The sequence below is a fragment of the Hylobates moloch genome, unplaced genomic scaffold (assembly GCF_009828535.3).
Source record: "Hylobates moloch isolate HMO894 unplaced genomic scaffold, HMol_V3 SCAFFOLD_12, whole genome shotgun sequence".
NCBI classification, from domain to species: domain Eukaryota; kingdom Metazoa; phylum Chordata; class Mammalia; order Primates; family Hylobatidae; genus Hylobates; species Hylobates moloch.
The window spans coordinates 58,014,970-58,027,612 of NW_026652287.1; the positions used below are offsets into that span (position 1 = coordinate 58,014,970).

Below are 12,643 nucleotides of genomic sequence, written 5' to 3' on the forward strand. Positions count from 1 at the left end.
TAGTTTCCGAGTCATGAAAAGGCTTCCTTCTCCCCAGGCCTCCTCTGTATGGACAAGGTGTTAGATGCCAGGACACCGTCATAAACAAGACAGCCCTGCCTTCCCAGGGGACTGGCTCCTTCCAAGTCTCACGGCCACCTCCATCCTAGCCAGGGCCTACCCTCCATGAGAAGCAGCCCCTTGCCGGGGAGGTGGCGGAGCTGGCACTGAGCAGTCACGGATCGCAGCCTTGAAGGCTCAGCTTGAAATCCCCCTCCACCCGCTGGTGACAAGCAGTGTGTACACTGGAGATGGTGTTTGCCAGCATCCCAGTGGCCCCACTGACCCTCCTGGTTATTACTCAGCCTGTGGGATCTCAGACCTTGTGTTTTCTGCTCTCTGTGGTATAGAGGCCTGGCTGCCCCTTCAGGACTTGTAAACCCAAACGTATATTCACCTGGAAGTGCCAAAGGGGGTAAAGCGCCCCAAGGGGGAAACCAGAGGGAGTGTGGGGACCATAGTGGAGGGGAGAACACAGGGCCCCTCTAAAGAGGACCCGCATTCTCAAATCTTCTGATTTAAGAGAAGCTGAAGATCCTGATTTTTATGTGAACGCTCCCCATATGAAATGTTCACAGCAATGCATTTTAAAAATGTTTAAACACTTTGAAAGCAAACAGACATTATTCGGGTCTTGTGGGGTTCAGGGTTACTTACCAGGCGGTGACTTCTGTTGAATGCTCATAAAAGCTGTCCTTGCTGATGAGGGCAATGGTAGTGGGTGGGCGCCATGAGGAGGTAGTGGGGAGGGGGCTCCCCAAGGCCACAGCTGGTGGCCCTCTCACTTGCCTGTCTCCTCTCCCTCCCCCTCCCTCACCCCCTTTCCCTTCCCTTCTCAGCTGGGAGAGGCCTGTCTCCAGCACTGGGCCCACCTCACAGCCTCGCCCATAGCCCCCTGCCAAGAGAGCAGGCACTTCTTCTAGCTCCAGCCCCACGGCCCCACAGCCCATCAGCCCTCCTCCCGCTGCTCCGCTCTCGCCTGGTCCTGGCCCAGCAGGCCTGCCCCGGCCTGAGCCACCCCTTTCAGGGTGCCCAGGCAGCATTCTATTTGACAAGACAACCTGCATCTATGTGACAAGTACGGACTGCGTTCCTCCTACGTGCTGCCCATTCTCAGCACTCGGGATGCAGGGGTGAACGAGAAGAAAGTCCTGTCTGAACATGAGAATAAATTACCGTCTGGCCCGTGGGACTCACAGCCTGGGTGGGAGGCAAGCCACCAGCATGACTTGTTTATGAGCATTCCACAGAAGCCACAGCCTGGTAGGCAGCCCTGAATCCCACGAGTGGCCTCAGGAGAGGACTCTGGGTTGGGAGATGCTTTGCAAAATTACAAACACGGGTGACTGTGGAGGGAGATGGGGTGGAGACAGGGAACCGCTTTGGGTGGCCAGGGCAGCCTCCCTAAGAAGGTGACAGTTTGAGGCCTGATGGAGGTAGAAGCAAAGGCCTGGGGCTTTAAGGAACAAGAAGCAGCCCATTTGAGAGGACCTGTGGGGAGGAGGCCAGGGAGGGCAAGGAAGGCCTCCGGGCACTGAGGCCTGGGAATTTCCTTCTAAGCCGCACAGGAGGCTCAGGTGCAGTTGAGCCAGGGGTGACATAACTTCTGCTAGTGTTGGACCTGGGTGATGGGCACCAGGGTCCCCTGAACTATTCTCTTTCTTTCAGTTTGAAATTTTCCACCATAAAAAGCTTAAAATAGGCCAGGCGCGGTGGCTCACTACTGAAATCCCATCACTTTAGGAGGTCAAGACGAGAGGATCGCTTGAGCTCATGGGTTCGAGACCAGCCTGGGCAACATAGTGAGACCTCCGTCTGTACAAAAATACAAAAACTAGCCGGTCCTGGTGGGCTAATTCTCCTGGGGTCAGGATGATTTCTGTGCAGGCTGCAGTGAGCCGTGACCGCGCCATTGCACTCCAGCCTGGGCGACAGAGGGAGACCCCGTCTCAAAAAAAAAAAAAAAAAAGGTTATAAAGTGCTGCTGCATTTTCATATTACGATTATTGACCGCTGAGGGTGACTGTGCTGTGAGGCCCGCCGGAGGCACCAGAATGCACAAGCCTCCCACTGCCCCTTTCCCCGCCAAGCCCTGCAGGTCTCACAGTCGCGGGCGCCCCCACCCCTGCCCAAGGCCAGGGTCGCAGTCCCAGCGGATGACAGCAGTCGCGCTCCGCGTGGGGCAGCGGCGAGCGGAAAAGGAAGACCGGCGGGGCCAGGGGGTCAAACACGGGCGCCAGTGCCGCCCAGCTCCGGACCTGCAGCGCGCACGAGCTCGGGCGCCCTCCGGGAGCCGCGCCCAAGCCCCGCCCCCTCCCGCTTCCCGGGCTCCGATTGGCCGAGCCACCGCGGGGGCGTGTCCGGCGGAGCTGGCGGGGACCTGGGCTGAGCTGGCGGGGACCTGGGCGGCTGCGGTGCGGACTCGCGGGGCGGGCGCGGGGCCGGCGCAGGAGGTGAGTCCCCCCACCGTCCCCCGGCCGGGCTGCGGGTCGCGGGGCAGGCGCAGGAGGCGAGTCTCCCATCACCACCCCCGGGGCAAGCGAGCTCCCTCGGGCCGCTCCGTCTTGGCGGCTCCTGGGCGGGCGGGGCGCAGTGCCGCAGACTCCAGCCCAAGAAGAGGCCGGGGAAGGACGCTCCTGGGCGGCTTGCGGGGTGAGCCTGCGGGGAGCCTGTGGAGTGCGAGGGAGAGCGGTCAGGGGTCAGAGGGTCCGAGGCGGAGTCCCCGGGGAAACGCGCAGGTGTAAGCTGGTGGGGGTGAGGGGGTCGCGGGCCACCCGGGACTACAGGAGTCTCAGCTCACCCGGTCGCTGGTGGTGTTTCCGGGATCCTAGCCTCGTGTGGCTGCCGGGACCTCTCCTCTCGGTCCCAGTCTGCAGTCTGGAGGCCTGGATGGGACCACTGTCCCCCTGGGCAGGGGCGCGGCGGGGGGCGCTGGGGTCCCAGTTCCTCTGGAGTAGTTGAGTTTGTGAATCTTGGTGGGAGCTGCCAAGGGAAATAGCGTCGGGCACTGCTCCCATCTCAGAGAGGAAACTATTGAGCAGGCCTGCAGAGAGAGGCGGCCTGGAATCTCCCTCCTTTCTCGTTTCCCCAACACCTGGTGGGCCGTGTAGGGCAGAGGTGTGGTCAGCCCCTTTGCAGGTGGGAAAGCAGAGGTTCCGAGCCACCCTGAAACTTGGTCTCTGCCGCTCAAGGGGAGCACTCCTTTGGAATTTGAACACCTCTGGTATCTCCCGGCCAGAGAGGGTCAGAGGCCAAGGAGGTGGGGAGGTAGTCCCCTAATGCGCTGGGATCGCCCCTCTGCACAGCGTCGTTCGCACTGGAGTGTGTGTGAGCCGAGATGACTCTGACTTCGGCCTGTGTCCCTGCACACGTCAGCCCTCCGGGCTGCCAAGACACAGGCCAGGCGGCCCTGGGCGAGCTAGGGGACCTGCCCAACCCAGCCCAACCCGAGGAAGGAAGGGGGATTGGCCAGTGTGGCCTGGAGGGTGGGACAGCCCAGCCAAGCTGACGGACCTGCTCGGGATGGGGTGGGCATCAGGCATTTGGAGCGCAGGCAACACCCGCTGTACTCTGACTTCTGGAGCTCTGATTTGGTCTCTGGTTGAGTGCAGCTTTCCACAGCTCATGGTTATTTTGGAGCCGAGCTTCCTGATCACTCAGCAGGGACCTTGGGCAGTGACTTTGATGTGGTGGAAGTACCTTCCCCAAGGGGGCTTTTGTGAGGATTAAGTGAAATACTGCACGTAATATGCTTAACTTTGTGCCTGGTGGCTCAGTCGGCGGCACTTCCAGTTTTGGTTTGCTGTGTTTTTCATTACCGGTCTCTTCCCGGAGGAGGGCCTTCCAGGAATCACAGGGCTGGACAGAGCCGAGGGGCGGCCCCTCCGGAGGGAGAGGAGGCTTGGCGCCTGGTGCTGCCGTCTCAATGCACATGGAGAAAACCTCACATCCTCACGCTGGCCTGGGAGCCTGCAGGATGGCCCCTGCCGGCATTGCAACCTCATCTGTCCTCCTTGCCCCATCGCTCCTTCCTCCGCAGCCTGACTTCACCCATTCCACCTTGAGCTGCTCCCCAGGACGGGAGCTCTGCCCCTAGATCTTTGCACAGCTGACTTCTTCAGGCTGGAGTGAGTTCACTTCCTCCCAAGGCCTTCCTCGACCTCCACCGTCCTCCCAGCCCCTGCCCTGCTGGGCGCACCAGTCTTTTTCTTCACAGTGTTTAGCACTGGTTCTCAAAAGACCCTGTGAATGTACTTCTAGTCTCACTGGAAAGAAGTGTGCATTCCTGAAGGGCCTGGTCTCCAGCTCCCAGCTGTAACCTCGCACAGTGTCTGGCACACAGTGGGACTCATAAATATTTGGAAAATGAAATCAGGCAGGCATAGAAGCAGGGTGGGCCTGCGTGGGGCACAGGTCCCTGCAGGAAAGGAGGAGCTCCGATCTGGAAGTCAAGGGCAAGTCCCAAGGGCTAAGCTGCCCCCAGAACTCTGATTCCCTCAGTGACCCTGTCCCTGCACGTCCTTGAGCAGCTTCTCCACGTGTAACCCGAGGCAGAGGAGTTACAGGCCCCACCCCACCCCCTGCCGCTGCCCAGCTCCTACTTTCCAGGGCCCCATACTGGGGCCCCACACATCCCTCATTTATCCAAAATGCTGTGTCCCGAGTAGGGGAGAGGACAGGATGACTCCCGTCAGGACAGTACCTTGTGTGGCCTGTTCAGCGTGCCCTGCAGTGTGTGCATTATACATTTTACAACGTGGCGTGGTGTAGGTCAGGGGTTGCTAACCTCTTCTGTCAAGAGCTGGTAGCAAATAGTTTAGGTTTTGCCAGCCATACAGCCTCTGTCCCACATGGCTGTGTTTGAATAAAACTGGATTTAGAAAAGCTGGCAGTGGCCCAGATTTGGTGTAGCTCTCCAGCCCCTGCTGTTGATCACGTATCACACCTGGGCTGCCACATACAGAACCTGGCTTCACGGCTTCTGCAGCCACGCGGTGGCTCTCAGGATGTGGCTCCCAAGCCGCAGTGCTCACGTGAGCACCTCCAGCCCCTGTGCAGGCAGCAGGATTGCTGAGCCTGAGAGCCCCCACCCCTCTGAACCCTCAAAGAAAGATGCAGGTCTGTTCGTTGCCTGGTCTCCCAGGCTTACTGAGCCTGCGCTGCGGTCACCCCTCTACCAGCAGCCCTGGGGCCACACTGGGGCCAATACAGGTACTCAGGGCCCAGAGGCTGCCAGGAAGCTCTGTCACCAACATCTTCCCGAGGCAGGCAGGCCCCAAATGAGTAAGGACAGGGCTGAGCTTTTTCCTCCCCTGTGCTAAGCAAGGGAGGTTCACTTCCCTGGTGAGAACAATAAAAAAAAAAAAAAAAAGGATTCCCAGCTGGGCTCAGTGGCTCATACCTGTGATCCCAGCACTTTGGGAGGCTGAGGAGGGAGGATTGCTTGAGGCCAGGAGTTCAAGACTTATCTAAGCAACATAGTGAACCCTCGCCTCTAAAACAAATTTAAAAATTAGCCAGGCATGCTGGTGCATGCCTGTGGTCCCAGCTACTCAGGAGGCTGAGATGGGAGGCTTTCTTGAGCCCTTGAGTTCGAGGCTGCAGTTAGCCCTGATTGGGCCAGTGTCTTGGGCCTGGGCAACAAAGCAAGACAATGTCTCAGAAAAAAAAAAAAAAAAAAAAGAAAGAAAGAAAAAAAAAAAGCATTCGCCGTCTAACTCAGGGCTGCTGTATTTGCCAAGAAAAACCTACAGGCCAGGTCAAACCAGGGTGTGAAGTTGTGGTCATGTAGAGAGGGTGCGCATGCCTGGGCAGCTCCCAGGAGGATGTTGTCTGCCCCGCCCCTCGCCCAACCTGGGACCCTCTGCAGGTTCACAAAAGGGGGTACATGTGAGCCCCTGGCAGCCCCAGTCAGTGTGTGGGGTCAGCTCTCAGCCTATCCCCTTTCATCGCCACCAGATGCCCCTCCTCGCCCTTCCTGGTCCACATTTTACCATTGGCAGCTGGACACTAGCCGTAAGAGCCTAGAGGGGGTCTGTGAGTCACGGGCAGGGGCAGACCAGCAAGGGGGTCCCATGTGGAGTGTTCTGCACCCCCTCCAAGGGCTGCAGAGACAGTGTCATGGACTCTGCCCTCTGCTGGCTGGGTCCAGCGTGGATTGGGCACTCCTGCCTGCGGCTGTCTTATGCCTGGTGCTGCTCCTTCCCTTCCTCCATGCCGTCCACTTGGCTGGCCCAGTCTCCAGAGCTCAACAAGCCCCCAGGGTTGAGGGAGGGCTACCTGCTGTCTGGGCACAAAGCCCACCTGCCTCAGCTACTGAATGTGGAGGCTTTGGTCTGCAGTCTCAGGATTGGGTTTTCATCCCGTTTCACCAGTAGCCTGACTTCTCAGCACACAGGTGGGTGGGGGGCACGTGTGGCCTTGCTTCTTTGGGGCTCCTGACATCCCCTGCAGGTGCCCAGGCCCGGATGCAATGTGGTCATCCTATCAGGCCCAGCCAGGCATCCCATCATGAGACGTGCTCAGCGGCCCCCAGCCCATGGAGCCCAGGAATCAACCCAGCACTGGCCTGTAATTCTTTTCTTTTTGAAGACCTTAAATTAGAAGAAGCAACACGTGTTCCCATTTCTTGAAATTGGCAGATATTCGGATTTCATCATGTTTGCTGCTGCCTTTTTTAAAAAAATTAAAAAAAAAAAATGAAGCCTTATAGACGAAAGTGGAATCCAATCTGAGCCCTCCGTTCCTGGTCACATCTATGTCCTCTCCCCAGGCTATTTGCTATTTTTACCATTCTAACCACTTTCAAGTGTACAGTTCAGTAGCGTTAAGTATATTCCCATTGTTGTGCAACAGATCTCCAAAACTTTTTTTTTTTTTCTGAGACGGAACTCACTGTGATGCCTAGGCTGGAGTGCAGTGGTGTGATCTCGGCTCACTGCAATCTCTACTTCCTAGATTCAAGTGATTCTCCCGCCTCAGCCTCCTCAGTAGCTGGGACTATAGGTACGCGCCACCATCCCTGGCTAATTTTTGTATTTTTAGTAGAGACAGGGTTTCACCATATTAGCCAGGCTGGTCTCGAACTCCTGACCTCAAGTGATCCACCCACCTTGGCCTCCCAAAATGCTGGGATTACAGGCATGAGCCACCACACTCGGCCTCTAAAACTTTTTAATCGTTTAAAACTGAAACTCCATACCCAGACAACCTCCCCATTCCCCTTCCAGCAGCCCCTGGCAACCACCATTCTATTTTCTGTCTCTGTGGATTGGATCAGTTTGTATATCTCATATAAGTTATTACAGTATTTGTCCTTTTGTGATGGGCCTGCTTTACTTAGCATGATGTCCTCAGGGCTCATTCGTGTTGTAGTGTGCGTCAGAATTTCCTTCCTTTTCGAGGCTGAATAGTATTCCATGGTACATATGTTCCACATTTTGTTCATCCATTCTCCCATTGATAGACGTTTGAGTTGCTTCCACCTCTTGGCTGTTGTGAATGATGCTGATATGAACATGGGAAAGCAGATACTTATTTTAGTCCCTGCTTTCAGTCTGGATATATATCCAGAAGTGGCATTGCTGGATCATGTGGTAGTTCTGTTTTTAACCTTTTTTTTTTTTTTGAGATGGAGTCTTACTCTGTCGCCCAGGTTAGAGTGCAGTGGTGCAATCTCGGCTCACTGCAAGCTCCGCCTCCCAGGTTCATGCCATTCTCCTGCCTCAGCCTCCCGAGTAGCTGGGACTACAGGCGCCCGCCACCACACCAGGCTAATTTTTTGTATTTTAAGAGAGAGAGTTTCACGGTGTTGGCCAGGATGGTCTAGATCTCCTGACCTCGTGATCCCCCCCGCCTCAGCCTCCCAGAGTGCTGGGATTACAGGCGTGAGTATTTTTAACTTTTTAAGGAACTTCCATACTGTTTTCCTTAGGGGCTGCACCAGTTCATATTCTCATCAGCAGTGCACAGATTCCAGTTTCTCCACACCCTCACCAACACTTATTATTTATTTTTATTTATTTATTTATTTATTTTGAGATGGAATCTCACTCTGTCACACAGGCTGGAGTGCAATGACTCAATTTTGGCTCACTGCAACCTCTGCCTCCCGGGTTCAAGCGATTCTCCTGCCTCAGCCTCCCGAGTAGCTGGAATTACAGGTGTGAGACACTGTGCCCGGCCTTCCTCCTATTTTTATTCATAGATATAGTTCTTGAACACTTTCAAAATGTTATGTAATTCCTGCATAAGTGGTGTCACTTTACATACAACATTCTACAGGTTGTGTTTTTCCACTCCATGTTTGTTGTTTGCTGTCAGACCACATTGATCTGTATCTCTCATTGCGTGAGTAGCCCCAGGTTTTTGTCCTTTTCCCTGCTGGTAGGCATTTTGGTTGTTTCTGCTGGGCAGTCATTGCTCTTTGTGGAATGCAGTTCTGGTTTTGTCAGATTGTCCATCTCGGTACTCGGTGATCAGTCATGGTGGGACAGGTCAAGTCTGTCACTGGTCATCCCCTAGGTTTGCAGTATACAGCCAAGATCAGCAAGCTAAAAATAGCAGTTCTTACGTAAGGCAGTGTGGGCAGCCCTTCTCAGGACACTTGTGATCTGCAGGGGCAAGTGGAACGGGACTCGAGGGCCCAGCATCTTCTCTTGTGCAATGCATCCACCCTCACACTGGGGCCCCACTCTGGCTTTCTACTGGTGGCCAGGCTTAGAACTGCAGCTCAGTGACCCAGAAACACTATGGGTGTGATCAGCTCAGCCCCAGGCGTGCCGTGTGTACCGGAACACATGTGTGCACGTGGTGGTGGTGGGGCCAGCTCTCACCTCTTCCTCTGCAGAGGTGAGAGCTGAGTCATGCATGGTGGGCCTTGGGACCTGCTTGGAACCGTGCCAAGCTACTTATGAAGCACCTAGTATGTGCTTGGCATGGCTCCAAGAATTGTGGACACAATGAACAAGTAGAGGCCCCTGTTCTCATGGAGCTAAGAACTGAGCGGGGAAGCAGAAAACACACAAGCAATGAATAGACGAGAAAACAGCAGGCCCTGTTAAATCCTGCGAAGATAAAACAAAATAGGATTGAATCCCAGAGAAGGGGTCAGTAGACCCTTTCTACAAAGGGCCAGGTGGTGAATATTTTAGGCTTTGTCACCATGTAGTCCCTGTCACCAACACTCAACTATCCCATTGCAGTGTGGAAGCCACCAGAGACAATAATAAATGAATGAGTGTGGCTGTGTCCCAATAAATCTTTAACAAAAGCAGGCTGAGGGCCGGATTTGACTCTCAGACCATGGATTACCAATGCCTGTCCTGGGTGTGGGAAGAGGCTGCCTGAGCTGGGGTTGTCAGGGAGAACCCTTTCAAAAAGGAACTGAGAACCCGTTGCAGGAAGGAGCCGACCCTGGGACAGCCTGTCTCAGATGGGACACGGTGGCACCTTGCCACCGATATGGTGGCGGAGTTGTGTGTTGAGAAGTGGGCAGGCTAGATTTGAGAGGTAAAGATGATGAGATTTACTCATGGCTTGAATGTTGGAGGTACAGGAAGAGGGAGATTCAAGGATGAGTCCTAGATCTGGGGTTTGAACTCCTGGGTGAATGGTGGTGTCACTGAAGGAGAGGAAGGGGCGCAGGTCTGCCTGTGGAGGTTTGGTGTTGGATGTGTTGAGTTTGAGGAGCTTATTAGACAAGCAGGTGAACATCTATGCTGAGAGCCCTCCTAGAGCTTGGAGCGGCCAAGACTGGAGGCTTGGAATGGGGAATCTATGGCATTTATGGGGTCTTCAAGGTCGTGAGTCTGGTGGGCTGGTGTGTGTGTGGACCAAGCAGGGGGCGCCTGGCATGTGCTCTGAGTTAGTGCTTAGTGCTTAGGGCACCAACAGAGGGGCCTGTGTGGCCTCACACTCCACTCAGGAGGGCAGCATAGTGCGAGCTCCAGGGCCGCTGCCTCCTAGCATCGCCTCAGTTCCCCTCCTGTAAAGTGGAGATTCTGCCTTCTGGGGTTGGGTGGGAACTAAATGAGATAGTCACGCTTGGCTGAGAGGAAGCACTCGGCACCTGTGCTTGTGATGGTGGTGGTGACTGCTGCACTCACTGGGTGGGTACATGGGTTGCAGCACCTGTGACAGCTTGGTTTAGTGGATGGCAGAGTCAGGGATGGGTTGGGGGTGGAGACACCCAGGTCTCCTGGCACGGACCGTTCTGATGTCCCGTTGAGGCCTGTTCCGCCCTGTTTTTCAGGGCTCCACAGCAGGGCTGAACCTCTGCCCTCTGCTGCCCACAGTGGTAGCTCAGTAGCACTTTTTTTTTTTAAGAGATAGAATCCACTCAGTCACCTAGCTAGAGTGTAGTGGCGTGATCATAGCTCACTGTAGCCTCAAACTCCTGGGCTCAAGCCTCCTCCTGCCTCAGCCTTCCGAAGCGCTGGAACCACAGGCGTGAACCGCTGTACCTGGCCTAAGTAGCACACTTTATCACTGCCTTCCCATCCCTGTCTGGCCTCCACATCCCCTTTACTGGGGAATTCCCCTTCCCTCCCCGTAGTTCCCTGTACTCCCATCTAAGGGTCAGCTTCTGGGGTGATGCCTCAGGGCAGGCCTGCGGGGTACTATGGGTAGTTAGTGGGCTGCCTGGCATGGTGGGTTAGTGAGTTGGGGGTGGGCAGCGTGGTTCTGACACCCCCATGCCTGAGTCTGGACATACTCCTTGTCTGTCTCCTCCTGCAGCCGGCAGTTGGAGACGATGGTGGACCACTTGGCCAACACGGAGATCAACAGCCAGCGCATCGCGGCGGTGGAGAGCTGCTTCGGGGCCTCGGGGCAGCCGCTGGCGCTGCCAGGCCGAGTGCTGCTGGGCGAGGGCGTGCTGACCAAGGAGTGCCGCAAGAAGGCCAAGCCGCGCATCTTCTTCCTCTTCAACGACATCCTGGTGTATGGCAGCATCGTGCTCAACAAGCGCAAGTACCGCAGCCAGCACATCATCCCCCTGGAGGAGGTCACACTGGAGCTGTTGCCGGAGACGCTGCAGGCCAAGAACCGCTGGATGATCAAGACGGCCAAGAAGTCTTTCGTGGTGTCGGCCGCCTCCGCCACGGAGCGCCAGGAATGGATTAGCCACATCGAGGAGTGCGTGCGGCGGCAACTGCGGGCCACGGGCCGCCCGCCCAGCACGGAGCACGCGGCACCCTGGATCCCCGATAAGGCCACGGACATCTGCATGCGCTGCACGCAGACGCGCTTCTCTGCCCTCACGAGGCGCCACCACTGCCGCAAGTGCGGCTTTGTGGTCTGTGCTGAGTGCTCACGCCAGCGCTTCCTGCTCCCGCGCTTGTCCCCCAAGCCCGTGCGCGTCTGCAGCCTGTGCTACCGTGAACTGGCCGCCCAGCAGCGGCAGGAGGAGGCGGAGGAGCAGGGCGCGGGGTCCCCAGGGCAGCCAGCCCACCTGGCCCGGCCCATCTGCGGAGCGTCCAGTGGAGACGACGATGACTCCGACGAGGACAAGGAAGGCAGCAGGGACGGCGACTGGCCCAGCCGCGTGGAGTTCTACGCCTCGGGCGTGGCCTGGTCTGCCTTCCACAGCTGACCCCTGGCCTGCAGAACATCTGTCCCCAAGCCAGCTCCACTGCCCAGGCCCCCAAGAGGGCAGCTCCAGAAGCTGCCCAGGGCTCCCAGACCCCACCCCATGGTGGCAGGCGCAGCGGTGGGGAGTGGCTCTTTCTGGACTCCCAGTGCCTTTTTGCTGGACACTGTGTCCTTATGGCTTTACTGCAGGTAATGCCTTTCCCTTCGGGAAGCCCCAGAACACCCAGACCTCTTGGGAACAAATGCCACCTCCCACTCTGCAGGCTGCAGCGGCAGCTCCAGATGGCCTCCTGAGCTGGACGACCCCAGGTCTCCAGACATCTAGGGACCAGAGCAGGTTTCAGAACATACAGGGAAGACAAGACAGGAGTGTAGTCACAGAACCCACCCACACCCCAACAAGCACACCCCACTGAAGAGCCTGAGTCCTGGGAGGCCTCCTGGAAGCCCAGGCCTGCCCACCCATCACGCTGGTGCCCACCGCCTGGCTGGCCAAGCCCTGCCAATCAGACATGTAGGCTCCTCGAAGCCCAGCCAGAGACTGCCATGCTGTGGGTGCCACCAGGCCCAGGGACTGCAGCCTGAGCTCCCCGAGGCCCAGGGCAGCCGGGTGAGGACTCTGTCTTGTGTCACCTCTCTCCAGGTGTCCAGCTGTCTCGTGCCTTTTTGTCCTGTCCTCAGCTCTCCCTGCGGTCAGTGAAACCAGTGTTTTCTGTTAGGACTCAGTTGCAAGAACAGAAACCCTGCCCACACTTAATAATAAAAAAGAAAGTTTGTTGATGGTTGGTTGCAAAACCCAGGAGTGTCCTTGCTTCAGACATGGCTCTGTCCGTGGTTGAAAATGTGCTAGGTGGCAAAAATCTACCACTGTCCCCCACACTGGGCGTTCTTGTGTATGCCGGCTGCCCGACGGAGACAGACGCTCATGCCATGCCTTGGCCGGGCCCCCCCACCAGGACACAGGTCTGTCCGGGTGCCGTGACGGTGGCCTGATGCCTGCTGCCCTGTTCAC

At 56.6% G+C, this 12,643-nt stretch overlaps 1 protein-coding gene across 1 annotated transcript; it reads left to right on the plus strand.

Annotated features, from left to right (window-relative positions):
- The first annotated feature begins 2,416 nt into the window (after positions 1–2,416).
- PLEKHF1 (pleckstrin homology and FYVE domain containing 1) lies at positions 2,417–12,427 on the plus strand. The gene is made up of 2 exons (XM_032170322.2): positions 2,417–2,492; positions 10,777–12,427. The coding sequence occupies exon 2, from the start codon at positions 10,793–10,795 to the stop codon at positions 11,630–11,632; it is 840 nt and encodes a 279-aa protein (XP_032026213.1). The 5' UTR covers positions 2,417–2,492; positions 10,777–10,792; the 3' UTR covers positions 11,633–12,427.
- The last annotated feature ends 216 nt before the right edge of the window (positions 12,428–12,643 follow it).